At 47.8% G+C, this 24841-nt stretch overlaps 1 protein-coding gene across 4 annotated transcripts in view; it reads left to right on the top strand.

Annotated features, from left to right (window-relative positions):
* GRAMD2A (GRAM domain containing 2A) overlaps positions 1 to 20077 on the top strand; it is a 30280-nt gene extending 10203 nt beyond the window's left edge. Inside the window, exons 2-12 of one of the 4 annotated variants that reach the window (XM_081118513.1) lie at positions 10800 to 10892; positions 12159 to 12216; positions 12566 to 12641; positions 13268 to 13371; positions 13968 to 14066; positions 14196 to 14267; positions 14786 to 14848; positions 15844 to 15988; positions 16234 to 16333; positions 17145 to 17249; positions 17515 to 20077. In XM_081118513.1, the coding sequence (XP_080974639.1) occupies positions 10800 to 10892; positions 12159 to 12216; positions 12566 to 12641; positions 13268 to 13371; positions 13968 to 14066; positions 14196 to 14267; positions 14786 to 14848; positions 15844 to 15988; positions 16234 to 16333; positions 17145 to 17249; positions 17515 to 17518 (919 nt within the window). In that variant the 3' untranslated portion in view covers positions 17519 to 20077. The remainder of the gene's footprint in view (positions 1 to 10799; positions 10893 to 12158; positions 12217 to 12565; positions 12642 to 13267; positions 13372 to 13967; positions 14067 to 14195; positions 14268 to 14785; positions 14849 to 15843; positions 15989 to 16233; positions 16334 to 17144; positions 17250 to 17514) is intronic. The other 3 variants (XM_081118514.1, XM_081118515.1, XM_081118516.1) reach the window with 3 other exon arrangements.
* Positions 20078 to 24841: the final 4764 nt, after the last annotated feature.

The following is a 24841-nucleotide window of genomic DNA, read 5'->3' as shown; positions in this document are numbered from 1 at the left end:
TTTAGCCTATATGTCTCCCTGGTAACTGTCTTCACTCTGCAGGCATTTGAGCTCTGGCCAGGAAGAAGGCAGCAATCGCTGGCCTCAAAGCTCTGGTGGAGGGAGAAGAGAGAGAGGATGGCATCCTGAGCATGGCTGGACCCGAGCTGTGGGAGTGCCTCTGAGCTCAAGATGGGTGGGAGGTAGTCATTGGGTGTGCCCCAGATGTAGAGAGGGTCCTGCTCCCAACTGCTCTCTGGCTGCAAGCCCAGGGGAAAGATTTAGTTGTGCAGGACATATATGGAGCTTTGTGGGTACAGTTCAGGGCCTAGTAGTGCCTCCATCTCTGCTTCCCCTGGGGAGCTGCAACTTCTGGGCATCCTTCAAGGGACATGATGGACTCAGGGCCAACTCAGCTCTCAGTGGTGCTGGCAGGGGATGTGAGGCTCAATGGGCAAGGCTATGAGAACTGGCCCTCTCCCCAGAACTGGGCCATGACCTCTCAGATCCTCTCAGGAACATACAGCAGTCCTGAAGATCTGTAGGTCAAGGTGGAGCAAACTCGGGTAGAGATGACTGGGGGCCACCCAGAAGGTCAGGGGAAGCCAGAGCAAACTTGAGTGGGTTGCTCTCACTCCAGCTCTTATGTTTGTGTCCTGAAGCCCTACTGCTGCTGAACAAACTGTTGAGCTTTTCATCAGAAAGCATTTGTTTATTCAGTAAACAGTTATTGAGCACTTACTGTATGCTTGAAGCTGTGTGAGGCCCTGGGGCAAGAGATGAATACAGAGTCTCGTGGGAGACAGCCACATAAACAGGCAATGCAGCAAAGGAAAATACCTGAGCATACTGGGTGTAGACACAGGCAGGGAGAGGTCTACTTTCCCTGCAGGTACAGGCTGGCCAGGCTTCAGGGAGGAGAGGTACTGGGGGATGAGAACATGAGGAATTCCATCTTGGGCAGGATCAGGTTAGCAAAGCAGGGCCCAAGCAGAGCTGGGAGGGGCACCTCATTAGCACACTTCCTTAGTGCAGGGGAAGCCTCAGCCAGAGCATTTGCTACTGAATTCCGTCTTCATGAGGAGCTGGGCCTTTTTGGTATGCTGAGAGAGCCCAGGCCTGGGTGGGGAGTCAGGGAGCAGGGGAAATGGTGATTGGGGCCCTTTAACCAGGGTTGGTCCAGTCAGCCAAGCAGCTAAGGGGCTTGGCTACACAGATCTGGGATCCACTGGGAGACCTGGACTGTGGGCAGTGTCTTGGCTGCTGAGAGTGGGAGAGGGGGCCAGCCTTGCTCTTGGCCGTCTCAGCTTCCACTGGATGGGGGAACCCAGGGTTTCTCAGATCCTTGTAGGTAGGAGTTCTTGTTAGCACCAGAGCTCAAAGGGGTCCTTGTTCTGGATGGATCCAGCCATCCCCAGAGGGCTGGGCCATCCCACATCTCCTCCTGAGCAACTAACCCTCCCAGTTTGTCTGGTTCTTTGAGTAGAGGAGATAAAGGCTTGGGAGAGGGGGTCTAATTTAGACAATCCCACTCCCCAGAGGGCCTATGCATATTCATCTCAACCCAAGAGACCCCCTACTGTCTCCCCCAACTCTCCTGTATTGGGGCCTTTGGAGAGAGCTAGGGCCTGGCCCTGCAGGCAGGGAAAGCTGTAAGAGAGGGAAGAATTCCAGGGCTCTCGAATCCTGGCCCTGTGCCACATTAGAAAGAGTGTACAGTTTCAGCCAGACTGGATTTTGAATTCAAGCTCCACTACTTTCCAGTTATGTAGTCAGGAGCAAGATGCTTTACCTCTCTGGGCCTCAGTTTCCTCATTTGTATAAGGAGGATGGTGCCATGTCCCTGTAGAACTAGAGCTGAATAAGGATGAGAGGAGATCATGAGCCAGATCTGGACACCTCCCTTCTCCCCAGGGGCCCCCTCAACTAACAGGGCTTGCCTTAGTTTGAGCATTCAGAGAGAGTCCTCTCCCCTTTCCGGCCCCTTTTTGGGGGGTATGGTATGGAGTCCTGGCCCTGCCAATGACTGTGTGGGCAAATCACTGAACCAAACTGAGCCTCCTTTCTCCACCCGTGAAATGTAAGTAGTATCTCCTTCCTAAATGACATCACATGCATGCCTTGGTTTGTCATCTTTGGGCAAAACAGGTGTGGGGGTTTCTTGTCTGGCTGCAATGGAAGCAGAATTCAAGGTCAATGGGCAGCCACAGGGAGTGGACCATCTTTGCTGTCCCTAGACTGGGGGCTTGGTTCATAGCCCCCTGCTCCTCTCTGCTCCTGCTTCCCTCGCTCTGGCGCACCCAGATATTCTGCTCCAGCATGCTTGTTCACTGCTTTGGCTGCACACCTCCACATCTCATATTTCCCAGTTAGTACTCATTAGAAAGGGCATCTGATGGGCCTGCTCGTCTTTTCACTCTACAGAGGCTGCTGGTCAGCTTGCAATGGCTTTGCTTGGGTCTGGAGCACACCTGTGGCTCTGTTGGCTGTGGTACAAACTGTAATGTTTTGGGAAGCGGGGCCTCTGGCACTCCACATCTCCCTCATTTCAAAGATGCCACAGGTATTAAAGGGAAACCAAGCACCTTCCTGGCCCGGTTGTTCTTAGACAAGCTTCTGAGAAGTATATCTGTGGCTATGCTGAGCACCTTCCATCCCTGAGTTCTTTGCCAGGGTTGCTGAGCAGGACAGCTGGGTCAGGACCCAGCATGTGGCCCCAAACTCCCTGAGCCTCACCCTTTACACTTAGTATGGAAGTCAATTATGGGATTTCCTCACCTTTTCTAGTCAGCAGAAAGGCAAAGCAGTTGTCCTAGATATGGAAAATCGGAAGTGAGGTGCAGCCCCTGTGTAAGAAATATTAGCATTATTCTTTGCAAAAGAAAAAGATTACCTTTACCTTCAAGGTTCAGTGTACTGATGATGAGCCTGACTCTATATTCAGATTTCCAGTTTCCCTTTGGGAGTGGTCTGGGCTGTGTGTCGGGACTATGGCCTTTCAGGAAGGGCGCAGTGTGGCTCAGAGCTGGCCTTGGCCACATGGGAAAGCTGCTGGTCTTCTTACTTCCTTGGCACAACTTAGTAAATGGGCTCTGTGACCCTAGCAGATGAAGGAAATCTCTATTGGCAGTGCAATTCCTATCTTGCCAAGGATGTTCCCGGAACTCCAGAGGGGCAGAGTGAAGGCATAAGGTCAGGGTCCTGGCTCCAGAGCCCCAGGAGGATTGGCCCTGAAGACCAGAAACGGCAAAAAAAGGAGGGGTGAGGCAGGGTTCATCCAGTGGTTTCATAATGCTGGCTGTGTGTTGAAAATCACCTGAGAGCCTTTAAAAGCCTAAAACTGAACATACGCCTACCTTATGACCCAGCAATTCCAATCTCAAGTGTTTACCCATAGAAATGAATACTGTGTCCACAAGAAAGGCACTGGAATGTTCATAGCAACACTTGCGGAACAGGCAAAAACTGGAAACTGCCCATATGCCTATCAACAGTAAAACGAATAAATCCATTATAGTGTGGCCATAGACCAGGATTCTAAACACTAGTGAAAATGCAGTTTAAAACTACACACGACACTGGGTGAATGTCACAAATGCATTGCCAAGTAAAAGGAGCCACATAAAAGAGCACATAAGATATGATTCCATTCAAAGGAAGTCCCCAAGAAGCAAAGGAGCCCCAGTGGCCAACATTCTTTCCAGGACAGATGTCCACTTAGCTTCCTGTCCTTAGATGTCTATTTCTGTGGTCTCTGGGTTTGTATTCTCAGGTGCCTGCTACTGAGATGTGGTTTTGTTTTGTTTTGTTTTGTTTTGTTTTGTTTTTGGAAGAGAAGGTCTCTCCTTGGGGCAACCTGGGGCCCAGCGTCCTGGCTGGCTACAAGAGAGGGTGGAGCTGTCCCTGGGCCTGGCTTTGAGAAAAGCTAACAGGACCCACAGGATGCTCTAGTGTCTCAGATGTCCATGAGAAGTCCTGGGGAGAGTGTGGGTGTCTCCCTGTAGCAGGAGACACCACAGGTGACTGTGACCACGAAGACCCGGCTGGCTCAGGCTGCAAGGCATCAGCTATGGCACTGCTTCTGCCAGAGGCATGGAGGAGCACTGGAGGGAGGTCCTCCCTGTGGTTAGGAAGGTTGAGTGGGGGAAAAGGGGCTGGGTAAGCTGGAGGAGTGTTGCCTGGACATGCCACAGCCCAGGGGAGTGCAGCCAAGGACAGTATAGTGGGGGCAGCAGGGGCCCAACTTGTGATTTCCCCAAATAGCCCAGCCCATCCTGTCTGGGCCACATTATCCTTTTCTATATGTTGTCTACCTCCCACCTGAGCTCCCCCTTTGATCAGTCAGCCACATGGATTGAATGCCTGGTAGTGCTGGGCCAGGGCAGAGCAAGCACCCACTGTGTCCTCTGGATAGGTATCCTGCCTTCAGACCAGCCTCAGCAGGGTGAAAGGGCCTCATTTGAGGACTTTTCCAACATTTTATACCCTTTTAATGTCCAAAATACTGGGCATCCCCTGCTCCATCCCCCTCATGACAATAATGACATATTTCTGTATCTTTGATTAAAAAAATAAGTATGGATTTGAGAAACCCTGATTTTTTTTCCCAATTAAAGTTTAATTCAATATTATTTTGTATTGGTTTTAGGTGTATAGCATAGTGGTTAGATAATCATAAACTTTACAAAGTGTTCCCCCTATATTTCCAGTATCCACCATACATAGTTATTACAATATTGTTGACTGTATTCCCTGTGCTGTACATTACATCCCCATGACTATTCTGTAACTGCCAACTTGTACTTCTTAATCCCTTTAACTGTTCATACACTCTCCCAATCCCCTTTCCTTCTGGCAACCAGCAGTCTGCTCTCTGTGTCTATGAGTCTGTTTCCATTTCATTTGTTCATTTATTTTGTTCTTTAGATTCCACATATAAGTGAAATATGGTATTTGTCTTTCTCTGACTGACTTATTTCACTGAGCATAATACCCTCTAGGGCTATCCATGCTGTCACAAATGGTAAGATTTCGTTCTTTCTTATGGCTGAGTAATATTCCATTGTGTATATGCACCACCTCTTCTTTGTACAGTTGTCTATTGATGGGCAGTTGGGTCGTTTCCATATCTTGGTTATTGTAAATAACACTGCAGTGAACATAGGGGTGCATGAATTCTTTCAAATTAATGTTTTTGGTTTCTTCAGAAATATTCCCAGAAGTGGAATTGTTAAATCATAAGGCAGTTACACTTTTAATTTTTTGAGGGTTCCCTTGTTTCCACATCTTGGCCTACACTTGTTGCTTTGTTGATCTATTGATGATAACCACTCTGACAGGTGTGAAGTGATACCTCATTGTGGTTTTAATTTGCACTTATCTGATGATTAGTGATGTTGAGCATCTTTTCATATATCTCTTGGCCATCTGTATGTCCTCTTTGGAGAAGTGTCTATTCAGGTCCTCTGCCCATTTTTTAATTGGATTGTTTGCTTTGAACAGTATGAGTTCTTTATAAATTTTGAATATTAACCCCTTATCAGATATATCATTGGCAGATATCTTCTCCCATTCAAGAGGTTGTCTTCATTTTGTTGATGGTTTCCTTTGCTGTGCAAAACTTTTTTAGTTTGATATAGTCCCATTTATTTATTTTTTCTTTTCTGTCCCCTGCCCAAGGAGATATATCAGAAAAAAATTTCCAAGAGAAATGTCAGAGATTTTACTGCCTTTGTTTTCTTCTAGGAGTTTCATGGATTTGAGTCTAACATTTAAGTCTTTAATCCATTTAGAGTTTATTCTTGTATGTGGTGTAAGAAGGTAGTCTAGTTTCTTTTTTCCCCCTTTTTTTAGCATGTGTCTATCCAATTTTCCCAGCACCATTTGTGGCATAGATTGTCTTTACCCCAATGTTTGTTCTTGCCTCCTTTGCCAAATATTAATTGACCATGCAAGCACAGGTTTATTTTGGGGCTCTGTGGTCTGTTCCATTGATCTATATGTCGGTATTTATGTCAGTACCATGCTGTTTTGGTTACTATAGCCTTGTAGTATAGACTGATACTAGGAAGCATGATGCCTCCAACCTTGTTTTTCTTTTGTAAGATTGCTGAAGCTATTTGGTCTTTTGTGGTTCCATATAAATTTTTGGATTATTTGTTCTAGTTCTGGGAAATATGCCATTGACATTTTGGTAGGAATTAAGTTGAATCTATAGATTACTTTGAGAAGTATGGACATTTTCATGATGTTAATTCTTCTTATCCATGAATACAGTATATGCTTCCATTTATTTGTATCTTCTTCAATTTCTTCAGTATCTTATAATTTTCTGAGTATAGGTCTTTTACATCCTGGAGAATCTCTGATATTATTAACTCAAAAGTCTGCATGTGCAGGTGAGATGGGGATGGATGGGCAGGAGGTATAATTCATAGCCCACAGAGTAAGAGAAACTTGAGGAACTCTATGTGGAAATGGACAGAGGCTGCCTGCAGGGTGGGGGAACCAAGGTAATTTCCCACCCTCAATTCCCTGGCCTTCTGGGTGGGACCCAGTGGTCTCTGGGTGCCTCCCCCTCACCTGCCTGGTTCTGCTGGTGAAAGCTCGATGACCACTGGGCCCCAAATCTTCTCACCTGGCAATGTTCTCTTTTTATCTTCACTCATTTAAACAAACAAACACTGTAAGAGTGAAGAATATTTAGTAGAAAGCTTGAGTTAAAGATAATTTTGAAAGCAGTACGTTTTGGCCACAGTTGGGGTCTCCTTATCAACAAGCTTTATCAGGGCAGCCAGGAGGTCTGGCTCCTGAAAGGACCTGAAGGAATAATTTATAACCATTCTGCTGATCACAAGTAAAGGGGTCGCTTTTAATTTAAAGATTTGAAAATAAATAAATAAATAAATAAATAAATAAATAAATAACTATATTTGGAAGCCATGTGTTCTCAAGTAACTTATTACTGTGATTTTCTTCACGAAGGTGCACAGCCTTTTTTTGTTATTCTCACAGCCTGTAGCTCCTCCAGCCTCTGCTCTTTACCATCCCTTCTCTGTCTTCTCCCGGTCATTCCTCAAACATGTTGTGAGTGCTTGTTTCATGCTGGTGTTCAGGCTCAGGGGATTCAATGGGGAGGAAGCAGAGTCCCTGATGTCCTCAAGTCCCTGGAGATAGACACTGACAGCACACCAGTACAGGGCAGGTGTGATCAGGGTGCTGTGAGTGCACCAGCAGGGGTTCCTCCTCAGGCTGGGGAGTGCTGAGGAAAGCCTTCCTTCCCCAAGAAAGTCTCATTTTAATCTAAAGGTGAGTGGTTTGGAATCCATGCAAAAGCATGATTTCCATGCATAGTTAGATTATGGAATTCCTATGCAAGACTATAGTCCTACCTCATTGGTAAGGTTCAGCTTCCTTTTCTCTAGGAGCCCTTCTGTAACTCTTTCACTCAACAGAGATCTAAGTGTCCTCTGAGCTCCTGCAGCCCTGACAACTCAAATCACAGTCTCCAGTGCCTGAGTGCCAGTCTTCCTATCTCTGAAACCATGGGATAAGCTCCGTCTCCTTCTCAAGGTCCTGTTTTATCCCCTGGTCTCCAAGCTGGAGGGCTTGTTCCTTGGAGTGGAGCCCATGCCCTTGTTGTCCCTGGTGGCCCAGTGGGTTCTTGGGCTGCAGGGCTCACGCTCTCTAAGGGCTCAGTAGTTTGACTTGGACATGTGCTGCTTTAAGGGCCTCTCCTATCAAAGCACTCAAACCAAGTAAGGAACAGAGAGATGAAAGAGATAGATGAAGGCCTTGGCAGGGAAGCTCAGTTGGTTAGAGCATTGTCCCAATACCCCAAGGTTGTGGGTTAGATTCCCTGTCAGGGCACATACAAGAATCAACCAATGAATGCATAAATAAGTGGAACAACATACCGATGTTTCTCTCCCTTCCTCTAAAATCAATAAATTTAAAAAAATTTAGGCCCAGCCAGTGTTGCTCAGTGGTTGAGTGTTGACCCATGAACCTGGAGGTCATGGGTCAATTCCAGGTCAGGGCTCATGCCCAGGTTGCAGGCTTGATCCCCAGTAAGGGGCATGCAGGAGGCAGCCAATCCATGATTCTCTCTCATCACTGATGTTTCTATCTTTCTCTCCCTCTTCCTTCCTCTCTCTGAAATCAATAAAAACATATTTTTAAAAAAATTTAGAAAGAGATAGGTGGAATCTACCACACAAAAATTAAACATAAGTATAGCAATAATACTAGACAAAACTAAAAGGCAAATGACTAACTGGGGGAAATATTTGCAAAAATGATAAACCAAGGATTAATATTCTCAATAAAGAATTTACGTAAATGCCCTTGGTCAGTGTGGCTCAGTTAGTTGGAGTGTCATCCCATGCACCAAAGGGTCACGGGTTTGGTTCTCAACAGGGCACATACCTAGGTTGTGGGTTAGGTCTCCGGTTGGGATGCATACAGGAGGCAAACAATGGAGGTTTCTCTCTCTTTCTCTCCCCCCCTTCCTCTCTTTAAAATCAATAAACATTGAAAGGTGAGGATTGGAAAAAAAAAAGAATTTATACAAATCAATAAGAAAAACATGAAGATCCTTATAGACAATTCACATTTCAACAGTTAATAAATATTTGGGGAAAAATTGTTCAACCTACCAGTAAGTAGAAATGGAAATTAAAACAATATATTCTCACCTATCAAATAGGCAAAAAATGAGAAAAAGGTAATATCCAGTGTAGGGCTTGGGTATAAGGACATGGGCACCCTGATATAGTGCTGAGGCTGTGTCAATTGGTATAGCATCTGGAAAGCATTTGGAAGTGGGTCTAAAGAGCCTGAAAAATGTTCATTCTCAATCCACTAATTTCACTTCTGAGAATCTATCTTAGGAATGGACAGTGACATGGGGAATTTCTCATGAAATCATGTTAAGCATCAAAAATAGGGTATACAGATTATATGATATATAATCCCTCTCACATAAATTATATATTTATGCATAAATGTATTTTGGGGTGACTTGGGGGAATATTTTTCTTATGGGTGATTTTGGTGATCATATTTCCCTATTTTATATTTATATACTTTCTATAATGAGCATTAAAAAAAAACCAAGGAGGGAAAAACCTCCTTGAAATGTGAAATGATGGAACCAAATAAATTCCAAAATTAACTTTGGGAGTTAAAGGGTCAAATCACTAGTACAATCTCTCACTTTGCAAGATTCAAGAAATACATGTTGATGTGTATATCAAAACTCTATAAGACTGAGGCAGAGGTCACCAGGCCACATGGCTGTGGTTGCGCTGATTTTGTGGGTGAGGTCACCAGGTCGCATGGCTGTGACATTGGGTGCAGCTTGTCCCCTGCTAGGTCTCAGTTTCCTAATCTGTACAATGGTATGGTGGGAGGGGGTCAGACTAAATAATCTCTGGCAGATTTCTGCTGAGTACGTAACTATTTGCTTTTTTATTTTTTTAAAACATATCTTTATTGATTTCAGAGAGAGGAAAGGAGAGGGGGAGAGAGAGATAGAAACATCAATGATGAGAGAGTCATTGATCGGCTGCCTAGCCCACAACCCGGGCATGTGCCCTGCCCGGGAATCGAACCCGATCTCCTGGATCCTAGGTCGGTGCTCAACCACTGAGCCACGCCTGGCCAGGCACTATTGGTTTTTTTAAATCCTCACCTGAGGATATGTTTTTATTGATTTTTAGAGAGAGAGAGGAAAAGAGAGAGAGAGAAACATCAATGTGAGAGAGAAGCATGGATTGGTTGCCTCTGGTATGAGCCCTGACCAGGGATAGAGCCCACAGCTTAGGTATGTGCCCTGACCAGGAATGGAACCCACAGCCTTTTGGCCACTGGGCTGTAGCCATCCTTGCCGGAGTCATGGAGCTGAGAGCGACTAAGTACTGGGATTTGCAGGCGCCAGGTTCCAGCTCCTTGTCATCTGAGAGACCACTGGGCAGAACTTTGTTACCCCCCACCACAGTGTCTTGCCTAACCCTCTCTTCCCATCAGCCCCTGGGCCCACCCAGCTGGGGGCTAGTTTGACTGCTCAGCCTTTATTGATTTCAAGCCTGTCTTCCCTAGAGGGGCAGAAAGCAGGTAACCCTATTGTTTGGAGCCATTTAGTGGAGGCATGAACTCAAAGGCCAGTGAAGAGCCAGCCCCCTCTGCCCAAGAAGAGGGTGTCTCCTTCCAGGACCTTCTCTCTGGACATTTTTGAGATGGCTTGGCTCTCAGGCTGAGCTACCCTGACTGTCCAAAGAAAACCAATGATGACTTCCTGGTGTGGGGTAGCCCCTTTCCTCCCAGCCCACACTTACCTGTAGGTTAACGGGAGTCCACTTCCACACCACCAGCCGCATTAGCTCCTCAGCTTTGATAAAGCCTCCTGTGCTCAGCGTCCTTTCCCAGAACCCAACGGTTTACAGTAATGCTGCCTAGGCCCCTCAGAAACGTGCTTTCAGCCTTGAGCGAGTCTCAGAGTCCTCCTTCCCAGTGTGCCGCCTTAAGGGCGAGGCCAGAGGCCTAACTGCCTGGTGCTCAGATGAGGTAGATTAATTTTCTTCTGGCCCAGTAAGCAACTAAGCTTCAGGCTTCTAGGAAAGACAGCTAGTAAGACTCCCACCTCCGTCAACAGCCCAGAATCTCTGCCTAAGCTGCTGCCTCCAGGCTGCAATGTCTTCCGCCTCACCCTAAATAGTCTTGGGTGGCAGGCAGAGGCAGCTGCCCTGGGTATGGTGGAGCTGATAGGGAAAGGTGTCCCCAAAAAGCTCCCTTCCTGATGTGGGCCTTTTTCTTCTTAGCAACCAACAGATTCATGGGAAGACAACTTCTCTGAAGAGCCCCTTGTTCTCCACAGAGAAACTAGACAGGGTTCAGACACCCCTGGACTCCAGGTGAGCCCCCCGCCCAGTCAGATATGCATATGGATTGGAGGTGGGAAGCCCTCAGGAGGTGACCTGTTAGAAATGGGACCGTAAGCCTCTTCCTTCTGGGAGCAGGCCTTTGCCTTTGCCTTTCCCTTCCCTTCCCCTGCCCTTTCCCCTCAAGCACATTACCTTTAGCTTCCTCACTCCCAAGCCCCAAAGGCCCTACCTTTGCCTCATTAGCATTAGCTTCTTCGCTCCCAAGCTCCAAGGGCCCTTCCTTTGCCTCTATAACTTGTTTCCTAAGCCCACTTCTTCTAAGAATTGCTTCTTCCACCTTTGTGATTTAACAAAATTAATGTTCTCTTATAGATCAGGTCTTGGCTCTGAATTCTATCCTAGCCAGAACCCAAGTACCAAGGTTACTGAACCCAGGTCTGGTCTTGACCCTCCCCCACCCCACACACACACCAAAAAAAAAAAAAGAAAAAGAAATGGGACTGTAAGGCTGAGACAAGATGTTAGGGCTAGCATTGGCTGCCCAGGGCCTCTTCCTCCCACTCCCAGGCCTGACCCAGTGCACTGGGACCTAGCAGAGTCCTGGCATCTCAGGTTACTAGCCTCCTCCCCTGCCCACCTGTCCTCAGGCCAACTTGGCTAGGACAAAGGTTTGCATTTCAGCACCACCCCATTTCCCCCAGCCTGGGTAGCTTGGTAGCCTCTGCCAGGTCAGGTGAGTCTGCTGAACTCACTGCAGAGCTCCAGGCTACCAGGAGGAGGCTGCTAGGAGGCAGTCCTGCCGGGATCATGGCCCATGGTCAGGCCCCGGAGCTGTGAGTCTGACACCTCAATCTCACCCATTCCCCAAGCTGGTCCTCATCCCTGTGCCTCCTGCTCATTTATTCTTGGGTTTGCTCCTCTGCTTACCCCTTGGCCAGAGAAATAGGAAAGGGTTTTTGACACCCAGAGGTAGATGGCTGCTAAGCATCTCTGGGAGATCTAAGCTTAGGCTAGGCAAATCTCCTGGGCAGGGGGTGGGGAGCACTTCTCACAGCTGTCCGGGAGGAGGGGTCGCTGAGCCGCCTTCATGGGAACCCTCTGTGCATCCAGGAGTGTCCTTCACCAGGGCGGAGCTATTTGCTTGCTGTGCTTATCACTGTGCTGTGGCCTCTAGAGGACCCCTCTCCAATCTCTGCCCCAAGTGTCTGGCTTGAAGCCAGGGCAGAATTGGCACTGAGGATGCATGGGTAAGACTCAAGGGTTCCTTGTCCCTGGAATGGAATGTCTCCTTTGCAGTCTGCACTGGCCAGAAGGCTTGAAGGGTGAAGAGATAAAGAAGTACAGTCGAGAAGGGGTAAGTAAGTGTGTGGAGGCTGACTTCTCGCTGCCCAGCAAGGGAGGGGCCCTGGGCTGCCTGAATTCAGTGACTGCTGGTTCCTTGGCCACCAGGAAACCTGAGTGGTGTCCCTCCTGGGTGGGAGTGGTGCGTCCCTCTCCAGTCATAGGCTGCCTAGCAGGACCCAACATTACCAGGAGAAAAGCTATGCTTGGAACTCAGCCCTCTACACCCACTGGCTACTTACTGGCGGCTTCATGCTTAGTCCCCAGGGGGCCCTGTGGCATTATTTCCTGGTGGCTGGAGCAGGGTCCCTTTGGTGCTGTGATCTCCCAGGACTTCTCAGCCCCAGTCCCTGTGTTTGCAGACACTACTAAGTAAATACAACCAGCAATACCACAAGCTGTTCAAAGACATCCCCTTGGAGGAGGTGGTTCTCAAAGGTGAGCTGTCTCCCTGGCATGCCTGGACAGGTGCCTGTAGTGCCTGAGGCCCAGGCACTGTCCTCACAATTCAGAAATGGGAATTGGTTGCTCTTTGGATGTGGTTGGTTATTTTTTCTTCAAAAGTGAGGAGACTAGACTGGTTTGGGATATGAAGTTGAATTTATGAAAGTTTTCTTGAGGGAACTTCAGGGCTTCCAAATTTTATTTCTGTTCTGTTCTTATCAGTGACTATTCTTTGCTGCTCAGGCCTCTCACTGAGCATGTGGGAGCATTGGCACAATCAGGGTCCTCTAGCAGGTAGGGAAGGGCAGGGTGGGGCAGGGCATTCTGCCTGAGGGAGTGAGAATCCGGGCTTGGGGGACCAGGGCAGAAACCTGCTGGACCCTTTGGGGTATGGATGGAGAAAGAGGAAACATTTAGCAGTCTGCTGGGGGGAGGGGGGGGCAGTCAGGACTCAGGAAAGGACCCTTGGGGTACTGGAGGATGGGTTGTTTGGGAAGTGGGGTTCTGAGGAAGACAGAATCCTGAGAGCTGGACTCTGGACTCTTTAGTGTGAGGACCCAGGCCCTGGGGCTTCCCGACAGACCTTGCTCATGGTAGCCTTCTCTCCTGTGACTTTCCAGTGTGTTCCTGTGCCCTTCAGAGGGACCTCCTTCTCCAGGGCCGGCTCTATATCTCCCCCAACTGGCTCTGCTTCCATGCCAGCCTCTTTGGCAAGGATATCAAGGTAGTAATGAGTGGTAAGGATTGCCATAGTCTGGTGAGGTCCCAGCCTCAGCCCAGGGAAGAGAGAGGCCCCTGCCCTGAAGGCATGTGTTGAGTCACACCCTGCAGGCTGGCACAAGGCCCCTCACTGGTTGGATGAACAGCTGTGAGGCATCCCACCTGATGTCAATGCAGATCCTTCCAAAATAGGGGCTCCAAATCTAGACTCTATCGGGCCTGAGTTGGCCTGAATTGTTATTCTGCCTCTGAAATGCCTTTAGAATCAGAGTAGAATGTCACACTTAGGGGGAGCCATAGGTGTGGTCAGGAAATAGCTCAGGGAACTCCATTACTGGAGTATGGGATTCAACAGAGCAGTCATCGTTGGCCTCCTGGGTGAGAGGGTGACAGCCTGGAGTGACATGTGCTGCCCATGCTGGGCATGGTGGGGGTAAATGGAAGGAGAAGCTGCATGAGAAGGGGAAGGTTCACATACTCTCCCACATGGGGCCAGGCTTCTCCATAGTGCTTATGTTTGGCTCACTTCGAGCTGGGGCTGGGGCCCTGTTCTGGAAGCAAAGGGACAGTGTCCTTAGGACAGTGCCTCTCTTCCCTCAGGTGGTCATTCCTGTGGTGTCTGTGCAAATGGTCAAAAAACACAAGATGGCACGGCTCCTTCCCAATGGCCTGGCCATCACCACCAACACTAGCCAGAAGGTCAGTGAGTCTCTAAGTCACATTCTCTTGTCAGTCCCCCCATCCCAGCCCCAGGAGCCCATAGCCTGACTCTGGCACAATCCCAAGTCTTTACTCACCCCACCCCTTTGTTTTCTTTCCATGTCCCAGTATGTTTTTGTGTCATTGCTCTCCCGGGACAGTGTATATGACATGCTGAGGAGGGTCTGCACTCACCTACAGGTATGGAGCTCAGGGGCAGGAGTCAGGCCAGGGAGGCTGCTAAGCCTGGACTGAGGTTTTGGGACAAGGCTTTAGGGAGGTTAGCCCATTTCTTCAGCACAGGGAACAGGGGCAGCGAGAGGTGAGTAACAGTCTCAGGCTAAGTGTATCAGAGGTAGTCCTTGGACTGTGTGTCTGTATTTGCGAACATGTCTCTTTGAGGCTAGTAGGCCTTCATATGTCCCCATGTAGATGCCCTCACTTGTGCTTCCTCAGGGTACAGACAGACAGGAGCACGGGGCTGCTTCCCAGGATGCCTATAACTCTTTCTGGCCTATGGTGAGGAAGGGGGAGGGGCAGCAGCCGCAGGGGAGAATAGGTTGCCTTGGACTTGCCCCTCCACTCGAGCATTAAACAGGGCATCCCTGCAAACTCTGGGAGCGAGGCTCCATCTGATCCAAAATGGAGGGAGCGCCTCCCCATGCCTGACCTTGGCTGTTCCAGAAGGACAAGTAACCCCTGTTCCCTTTCCTCCTCAGCCTTCCAGCAAGAAGAGTCTGAGTGTAAGAGAATTTTCAGAGGAACCTGAGTGCGAGTCTCTGGTGAGAGCTGAGGCTGGGAGCAAAAGCTGCTGGCTTGAGATTTCTTGTGGCTCTAAGACTTCAGGGCCTCTCAGGCAGTGGCCCACAATGTAGAACTAAGGCATCAGGCTCAAGAGCCAGTGGCTATGCTGTGGCAGGGTGTCTCTTAGACCTGCCACATTCCATACCATGCAGAGCCACCAGGTCCTAGGCAGATTTGCTGACTTTATGAGCAGAACAGATATCTAGCCCTCAGAACACTGTCCAGGTCGGATCCCACACCTGTACAGGCACAGAGCCAGTGACCCATCCTCTTTCTTTCAGCAAAGTCAGGAGGGCCTCTAAGAGGATAGAGGTATCCCTGGGGAAGAACTTCAAAGGCTATTAATGTAGAACACAGACAGGTTCATTTTAGATTTGCTGAGATCCCAGCAGTTTCCTTTGGCAGCTGGGCTTCTGGGCAAGCAGAGCTGAGTTTCTAGAGTAGGGATGGGGGTGAAAATGGCCCCAAGGTGTTTGAAGCCTCCTTCAGTAACTATAGCAGTCAGCCAAGCATGCAGTATGCACAATACCACACAGGGAGAGAGAAGGTGATGTTCCCATTTTTGTTGATGGGAACCATAAGTGCTCACTGCCAAGACTAGTGACGTGCTTAGGCTTAGAGCCCAGATTAGAATATGTCATGGCTTATCCCATCTAAGAGAGGTTGTGCTGGGCTTTCTGAGCAGCTGGTCTGAGCATATGCTTGGATGTCTGGGCCTCACATCTTGAACTTCCACTAGTAGTCTTCAGAGGCATTGTTCCCTAAAAGATAGCTGGTCCCAGTGTGGGGACAGATAGGAGACACGTGACTGCTATGGCAATGGTTTCCCCTTCCGGGCACCTGCTTCCATGCCTCGCTACACATCTATGTTGGTAAAATATGGAGAAAGCTTTAATAAAGCTGGTGTGGGCACCGCAGGGCAAGTAAGATCCCAAGGGTCATGGAAAGATAGCTTCTCCTTCTTCCTCTGCAGGAAGTCCTCATCCCTGAGATGAAGTGGAGGAAAGTGTGCCCTGCCTCCAGGTCCCTGTCCCTCCCAGACAGCATCCCTTGTATCCCTCGGGCATCCATGGACTCCCCGGACAGCTTCTTCCCTTCCAGGAAACCTCGAGGGTCTGGTGAGTTCAGGGGCCTTGTACATGGCAACAGCATGCAAAGACTAGGCTTCTCCTCATCCCACTTCTGTGAAAAGGGATCATCACTGCCAACAGGGCTTCTGAGAGCTGTTTCTTTCTTTCTCCAAACCCAAAAGGGAAAGCCAAGAGTCCAGGCAGCTTCAGAGAATGGTAGGAGGTGGGCACGCACCATGTTGAGCTGGGGTCCTGCTGCCTCAGGAAGATGACTAACTGCTCTCTTATTGCAGAGAATGCTGTCCGTGAGGAGGAGACGCTGGAGGAGGAGCCCAGGAGCAAGGAAGAGCTGAGGCTCTGGAATTACCGGCTCCTCAAGGTCTTCTTTGTGCTGTAGGTGACTGTATTGGGAGAGGGGGCAGACCCATCCAGGTGTCTGGGTGTTTGGAGCAGGGCCCTTGGTGTGTAGGGAGGTCACTGTACAGAGCAAGGGGAAGATTCTGAGTCAACTGCTAGCTCCTGGGTGGTGTCTGGAGGTCACATGGCAGGCAGGCATGCCCTTCTGTGGTGAGACAAAGTATCCCCAGTTTTTATTTTTAACTTAGGGTTAAGGCTGTACAATGGGGAGGGGTAGGACATGAAACTATTGAGAAAAGGAAAAGTTGCACAAGATTGGAGAGGGTTGACAAAATTGGGGAGGGCCATCAGATAGGCTAGGGGAAAGCCAAGGCCTTCCTGCTGCCCACCATTAGGGCAGTTTCTGGTACCCCAGACTGGTCTGTAACTCTGCTTGAGGACCAGAAGATAGTGAGCATGGTGGGATGTTTCATGAACAGCCAGCCTTTGGCTTCCTCTCACTTTACCTCATCACCGTCCTCTGGCTCTGCTGACTGGTGGGGGCAATCTGTCTCCAGGGGAGGTACAGGACTAAGGTGGCCGGTCAGAGGGAAGGTGGCATCATCTGAAGAACCCCGAACTCCTCCTGGGCGTTGAGGACATCTCCACAGAGATGAGTCTCAGGACCCCCATGTGTCCTTTGGGGTGAAAGATGCCCAGGCTTGAACATGGCTGCAGGGCAAAGGGCTCTTCAATTCTTCCTATTGCAAAAGGAGCTTAGTCCCACTCACTCCTACTTTTGGTGAGCCTCTAAAAGTGCACTTTTTCTAGAAGAGAGATTCGACCCCTTTTGCCCTCTTTTCTCCAGGATCTGCTTCTTGGTCATGTCCTCATCCTATCTGGCATTCCGCATTTCCCGGCTGGAGCAGCAGTTATGCTCCCTCAACTGGGATGGCCCAGTCCCTGGGCACAGGTGATGCCCTTTCTCTTCCCAATGCCTCTGGGATTCAGGGCTAAGGACAGGGACCAAAACCTACATTTAGGCTGCTTGTTACCCTGGCTGGATTGGCCCTGCCCTTGACAAGCTGGTTTGATGGCCCCAAGTAAGGTTGGCAGAGTGTACAGGGTACAGAGATCCCACCCTGACCCACTTAATTGGGGGTGGGGGGAGGCCTCACTGACCTGTGTCTCTGCCTTCTAAGCCCTTTCTCTAATTTGGGCATCTCTCCTGTGTGCAGGTAACAGCCATTTGGTCTTTGTCCTCACTCCTCCAAGAAGATGCCTTGGGTGCTAAGGTTCCATCAACACTCCCCTTGGGTTTATGAAGCTGCTGCTGCTGTGCTGGGACTGATTATGAAGGAAAATATTCCAGATCCCTCTTCTTCCCCCAACTCTTCTCCCTCCTCCAATGAGTGATCTAAAGAACCTGTTTGCAAAGCTCCTACAACTTTTGAACTCAGACAAAAAGCCAAATTTTTAGAACTAGCTGAGGAATTCTGTACATTAAGATTCAGCAACCACTTAAGTGGGGAAAAATTTTACCTTGTTCCTTAGAAACAGTTCTGGCACACAGGCAGAGCACTGGGGACCACCCCAAGGGACAAAGGCCATGCTCTGATACCTGGAATGCAGTTCTCTGACTGTCACATGGCTCACTCCAGTGGTGGGACAGAGGCCAGAACCCAAACTGCCAGTGTGGGCTCTGCTCTCTCCCCACATACTGAGAGTCCCTGCTCAGGGACCCAAAGGATTTCTCTGTGGGGATCCAGGTACCTACCCATCAGGCCTAAGGAAGACTGGGGGGAGGTGGGGGCAAATTATGAAAGGGAAGAGGAGGGCTTGTGGCCAGGATTCCTTCAAGAAAGGAACATTTCTGCTCTGTGTTGAGACTGTTCTGGCCCCTCATGACGAGGCTGAGAAGACAAGGCAGGAGCTGCAGACGGTGGCAGGGCCTGTGAAGGAGAACAGGGGCCTAGCATTCCATGTCCTGTTGCCATTTCCTGGTGAAACAGGTGGAGCAGGGCCTTTGATCATAGACTGGCACCGGATCTCCCCTGGGTGCATGCACACATTTCCAAGATGCCACAGGTGGAAAGTAGATATGACAAATGTGGTGGCCTTGATCTGCGGCATTGCTTTGTACTCTGCCTGAATGCCTGGATCTTGGGCAACAGTAGGCAACAGCAGCCTGTCGGAAGGCTTGGCTGGGTAGCTGGCCATGATGGTGTTGGGCCAGCATAGGGCAGAGCTCACTCATATCACCTGTAGCCATTCCATGGGCTCTTTTCTCCGGGAATAAAGTGGAGGTGTCCAAAGTGGGCCTGGCACAGTGCAGGGACCAAGCCAAGGGGGTCTGTCTGATACCTTTGGGGACAAGAGGGGATGGAAAGGGTAAACACAGTAGTGGCTTTGCCTTAGAGATTCCTCCTTCTCTGCCAAGGTCTTCTCTACTCTAAAAAGCTTGTTTGTGCCTCAGAACTCTGGGCTGCTCTCTCCAGGAGTCCCTTCTGCTAAGACAGTGACTTTGCAGGTTCTGTAAGGGCCTTAGTGAGGAGGTCAGCAGCATCAGGGAGTCACTGGTGATTGGGTGGGTAGTGTCGGAAATAGACACTGTTTTCCCCTTTTCAGACACCTGAGAGGTTAATCAGGTAGAAGTCTAAGTGGAAATTATTTATTACAGAACCATGCTTATCTGCCGTGTTTATGACAAACCCAGATGAGGACTGGAGGGACCGGTGGGAGGTGAGAACTCCCTAAGCTCAGACTGGAGGCCTCGTCATTTTCTTCCCATGCCAAGCTGTAGGATTAAGTTTAGAGCTTGGCCTTGTGGGTTGCTTGTACCAAATCTGCATGTCTCAGGTGAAACTCACTGTTCTCTTTTCCCCACAGTACCACACTGGATGAATACCCATCTTTTTGGGGGGAACCAGTCTCCTTCATCACTGCTTTTCATCATATTTTTAGGAAAATAATCCTACTTGCCCTAGAGCTTCCCTTTCCTATTCCTTGCTAAAGGGTGGGTAGAATAGATCTATTCTCTGAGCCTTGCAAAGGTGAACCAGAGGCCATGAGAGATGCCAGGTCATGGGTGGGCTGGCCAAGGTGCTGATGAACACAGTCTCCAGCCATGTCCCAGGCTCAGAAAGGGCAAGAAGCATGCTATAGGGTAGGTGGCTTTGGAGGCCCTCTTAGGGTCTAGGGCTTTGAGTGGCATGGGTGTGCCTGTCCCTCTGGAGGCTCCTCTCTGTTTCTCCCATTTGTCCCCCATCCTGGTTCTCTGGGGCCAGTGTACCTTCTGTTTTGCTCATTTATAAACTATATATATTTATACAGACTTGCTTGCATTGGCCGATGTTCTTCTAATTCCCTGAGAGTTTGGTTCAGCTATCCTTGGGTTGTTTGACTATTGCATTAGCCTTTGAAAATATTTTTAAATAAAATAATTCTGATTTTTCTAGTGTTTTGCGATATGGAAAGTTAATTTTTATCTTCTGACTACTCACTAAAGGTACTCTTACTGACATATCTGGCACCAAGAATACTGATAAAGCTCAAGTCATTCCCAGAATCCCAAGTATTCTGCAAATCTCATAGGACTTTAGCTGAGCTAACTCATACTTCAGGCATATGGCGAAGGGTAGGGTAAGAGTAAGCCACAGCAAACCACCACAGTCTCTGTCTCTGTTGGGGGGACACGGAGAATGCCTCCCCATTTTTCCTGGGAAACTCTAAAGCAATGTCAATGGTTTTAATACTACTGTGCTTTTTACTCAGGAATTAAAGTCTGGAACTCAGCACCAGAAAATTCCTGTGCCCTTTTCTATGACATGAAGCTTAGATTTGGCAGGTTCCAATTTAGGCCATATCACCTTGCTTTCTCCCTAGATGCACCTCTAGTAAGGATTCATTCATTCAGTAAATATTGAGCCCAGACTATGTGCCAGGTACTATGCTGGGTCCTGGCTGTAGCAGTAACCGTGTTAGGCAATATCTTTGCATCTCCCTGGCACTTGCATTCCATGTAAAGGTAAGTTCCAAGTAAATAGTAAACAAACAAAGTAATTACAGATTGTGATTAAATTCCAGGAAGGAAAGGCACAGTGATATGAGATTAAGTAGAGAGATGGCTTTAGATGGGTGGCCAAGAAAAGTTCTTTGAAGGGACATTTAAGCTGGTTCTTAAAGGATGAGGAACCAGTCATGGGAGGAACTGGAAAAAGAGCATTCCTGGCAAATAGATAAGCAACTGCAAAAGGTGGGAAAGAGTGCATATGTCTCTCAGAAACAGACCGTCTGCATGTCTCTAGGATACTAACCAAGTGGGAGAGTGACATGAGAAGAGGTTGACGACCCTGGTAGGTATGGCTCAGTTGGGCACTGTCCTGTGCACTAGAAGGTTGCAGGTTCTATTCCCCGTCAGGGCACATGCCTGGATTGGGGGCTCAATCTCCAGCAGGGGCGTGCAGGAGGCAGCCAATCAATGTTTCTCTCTTTCTCTCCCTCTCGCTTTCCCTCTCTTTAAAAATCAATATATATATATATATATATTTTTTTAAAGAACCAAGCCCAGCCCACATGGCTCAGCGGTTGAGCATCGGCCTATGATCCAGGAGATCAAGGTTCGATTCCCAGTCAGGGCACATGCCTGGGTTGCTGGCTCGATCCCCAGTAAGGGATGTGCAGGAAGCAGCCTATGAATGACTCTCATCATTGATGTTTCCATCTCCTTCTCTCTCTCCCTTCCTCTTTCTGAAATCAATAAAGATATATATATATATAAAAAATCAACCAATGGCCCAGGGTGGGTAGCTCAGTTGGTTAAAGCTTCATCCCTATATACCAAGGTTGTGGCTTCAGTCCCTGGTCAGGGCACATACAAGAATCAACCAATAAATGCATAAATAAGTGGAACAAGAAATCAATGTTTCTCTCTCTCTCTCTCTCTCTCTAAAAATCAATTTTTATAAATGGATAAAGGACTTGAATAGGCCTTTTTCCAAAGAAGACATGCAAATGGCAAACAAGCACATGACAATATGCTCACAATCACTAATCATTAGGGAAATGCGAACCAGAGCCACTATCAGTTACCACTTAACACCCATTAGGATGGCTATTGTCAAAGAAACAGAAAACAATCAATGTTGGTGAGGACATGGAGAGATTCAAACCCTTATATTCTGTTGGTAGGAATGTAAAATAGTGTAGCCACTGTGGAAACAGTATGGCAGTTCTTCAAAACATTAAAAATAGAACTACTATATGATCCAGTAATGCCACTTCTGGGTATGTACCCCAAAGAATTGAAAACAAAGTCTCAAAGAACTGTCTGTACATGCATGTTCATAGCAGTATTATCCACGATAGACAACAGATAGAAGCAACCCTTGTTTATCAACAGATGAATAAATTAAATGTGATGTATACATACAATATTATTCAGCGTTAAAAGGGAAGGACATTATGACACATGCTACAACATGGATGAACATTGAGGGCATTATGCTACGTGAAATAAGCCAGACATCAAAGACAAATACTGTATGAGGTACTTATATGAGGTACTAGGGTAGTCAAATCCATAGAAACAGAAAGTAGAATGGTGGTTACCAGGGGCTGCAGGGAGGGGCATGGAGAGTTATTGTTTAACAGGTACAGAGTTTCAGTTTTGAAAGGTGAAGAGTTCTGGAGACAGACGGCAGTGATCGTTGCACAATAATGTGAAAGTACTTCAGACTACTAAACTATACACTTAAAATGGTTAAGAAAGTACATTTTGTGTGTATTTTACAATTTAAAATATTTTTTAAAAAATAGGTTGGAGAGGTAGGCAGGAGAAGGGAGTTTGGGTTTTACATAATCCCTGGGTACTGCAGCTCAGATCTGAAAGTTTGGAGCTGGTAGGATCTAGTGGTTGCTGAAACCAAGTGTTTCCCTTTGCTAGAGGAAACCTGTGGATGTAATGTGCAGGAAAATATGACTGATAATCTACATATGATAGTATACCCCCTTTCACTATTCCCAGGAACTGGTTCATAGTAGCAGCATTGCAGAGAGGATATATAATTTTACATTTATATTTTTAAGTTGAAATCATCAACTTTATAAGGGAGAAACAACTGCCTTAAATTTGGAGAAACAGAGAAAAAATTCATATATATATGAATTTATATATATATATATAATGCAGGAGCTTCAGTTTTGCAACATGGGCCGTAGACGGATATGAGGAAGGGTCATGGGAAGGGCAGGAGTTCTAATGCAAAGGGCATTCAGGAATGGGGGGCCTGGGGAAAACTGCATCTTGCAGGAGAAGTCCTAGGAGCAAGACACTGCTCCCACCGTCACTGCCTCCACCCAGGTGCCCAGCCATCCCAGCCTTGGCCCTCCTGCCTGCTGGTAATGGCACTGGGACACTTACCAAGCTGGGTGAGGTAGTGAATCTGTACCGCTCTTTTCTCTTAGCTGCTGGGCCACAGAATCAGGGGGTGCTAAGGCAGAGAAAGGCTTTCTGGTTTGCCTCAGGCCAGGACTGAGGCCAGATTCCTAGGATGGTCTCCACGTGAGGGGGAAAAAATGCAACTAAGTCACTAGGTGGCAGCAAAGTCCAGCAGGAACTGGAGCCCAGGTGGTGAGGAACAGACTTCATACTTCTTTCTCAAAAAATGTCCCTTCTGCCTCCTTTTGGGTTAAAAATGGGCCCAGGCCTGGTCCAAGTCCACTGCACTGCGTACCTGACACACTCGCGTGGCCATTTCTTCCCCGAACCCTTTAGTCTGTTCTGTTCTCTTCTCTTTCTTCCACTGCCCAGAGAAAGGCTTGAGGTGATTCTGAAAGGAAAGCATTCCTGAGGACCCTCCAGACCTTCTGAAGGTCAGGCCAGTTAGGAAGGCAAGACAGGCAGGTGTGAAGAACAAATGCGTGTGTTTGTATTTGGGGATATGGAATCCGCAGGGGGTAGGAGAGAGCTCAGCTTCTCTTCCGTCAGGGGCACAGAAATCTTGGGCTTTCACCCTGACCTGCCTTCATTGTCAGTAGCATCTCCTTTCACTTAGGTCACAGAATTACAGAAATCTGGCCCCTGTAAAGTGTGATTTCAGGAGGTAACAACACTCTTTCCCCTCTTCCTTCATTTAGAAGTAAGGGGTTGGACCCCAGGGCAGAGAGAATTACAATTTAAGGGTTACATATACTTTGTCCACTGACAGTGAGAGGAAAGGAGGCGGTTAAGCCTCTGAAGTGATAATCCAGAGGAACCTGAGTCCATCCCTCTGTGTGCCTGACCTCCACAGAGCCAGGAGCACCTGGCACCCAACAGGCCCTCCTTGCGAGGCCGCCTTCACATTGGTGGGTCTTCTTGCCTTCCTGGAATGTGTTCCTTCTTGTTTGCCACTCAGTGCCTGGCCCAAAGCCAAACCTGGGCTGCTCGGAATACCATGCCCCACTCGCTTCTCTCACAGGATCTGAAACAGGCTCTCTCTTCCACTTGGGAAAGGCCAGGCCCTCACCGCAGCCTCATCCCACCGGTGCTGACTTCTCACATCAGTCCCCCCTCCAGGGGCTGAGAGAAAAAGCACTTAGGGAGGACACAGCTGTGACTTCAGCAAAGCAGTGTGGCATATTCACATCTTATCCTGTTGGCAGCCTTCTAAATTGGGTCGAGTGGGCAAACTGTCATTAACTTTTAATGACAAGTAATGAATAAGCTGTTCATGAACTTGTGTGTTTTTTAAGTGACTTCTTTTTATTCTTATTTTATGGCTTTCCTCTTTATCGTTCATAAAATGATAGTGATGTTAGTAGTAAAACTTTCAGATATCTTTATCTAAAAAATTTTAAAAGTTGGAAACCCTTTTTTGGTCCCCAAATTAAAAAAAAAAAAAAAGATTTATTTTAAAAGTTTTAATTGATTTTATTGGGGGTGCATTAACTTGTTAAATGCAGAAATGTTGGCATAGGCACCACTTTGAGAAATGTGACACCCACTGCTCCTGGATTCGCTCTGGCATGAAGGTGTGTTCATTGGTGTAGGATTTCTGATGGAAGTTTTTCTTTGCTCTCAGTGCCAAATACCAGGCTAGTCTGAATGCACACTCTCTCCAGTATGTAACTACATTTGAGAGATTTATTAAGCACTTTCTATGGGCTCTGGAATGTTTGCTTCTATAGATGTAGTATAATTTTCTGAGCACTTAAGTGGGTACCAGGCCCTATACAAGGTGTTTTTATAGTCATCTCATTTGATTCTCAATACAAGAAACTCCCAATACAACAATATAGTTTGCACTCCTTATGTTGTGGAAACTGAGACCAACAGGCCAGAAATACAATATGGACTCCTTCAGGGAGTTTACTGAGAAGACAATGTAAAGGGAATAGCTATATAACAGTGTAAGACATGTGAGCTCATGGTAAATACAAAAGGGAGTGGTAGAGACTGACTCAGTGGCAGAGGCGTGTGCAGCACATGTGGGTTCCAAAGGATGGGTAAGATCTGGGTAGGAGGAGAGGTGCAGGGAGGATCCTCACAAGATGTGTGTTTGGTGGGGGGGACATTGGTAAAAG

Source organism: Miniopterus schreibersii, assembly GCF_964146895.1.
Source record: "Miniopterus schreibersii genome assembly, chromosome: 1".
In the NCBI taxonomy this organism is placed as follows: Eukaryota; Metazoa; Chordata; class Mammalia; order Chiroptera; family Miniopteridae; genus Miniopterus; species Miniopterus schreibersii.
This window is presented reverse-complemented; position numbering and strand designations above follow the sequence as displayed.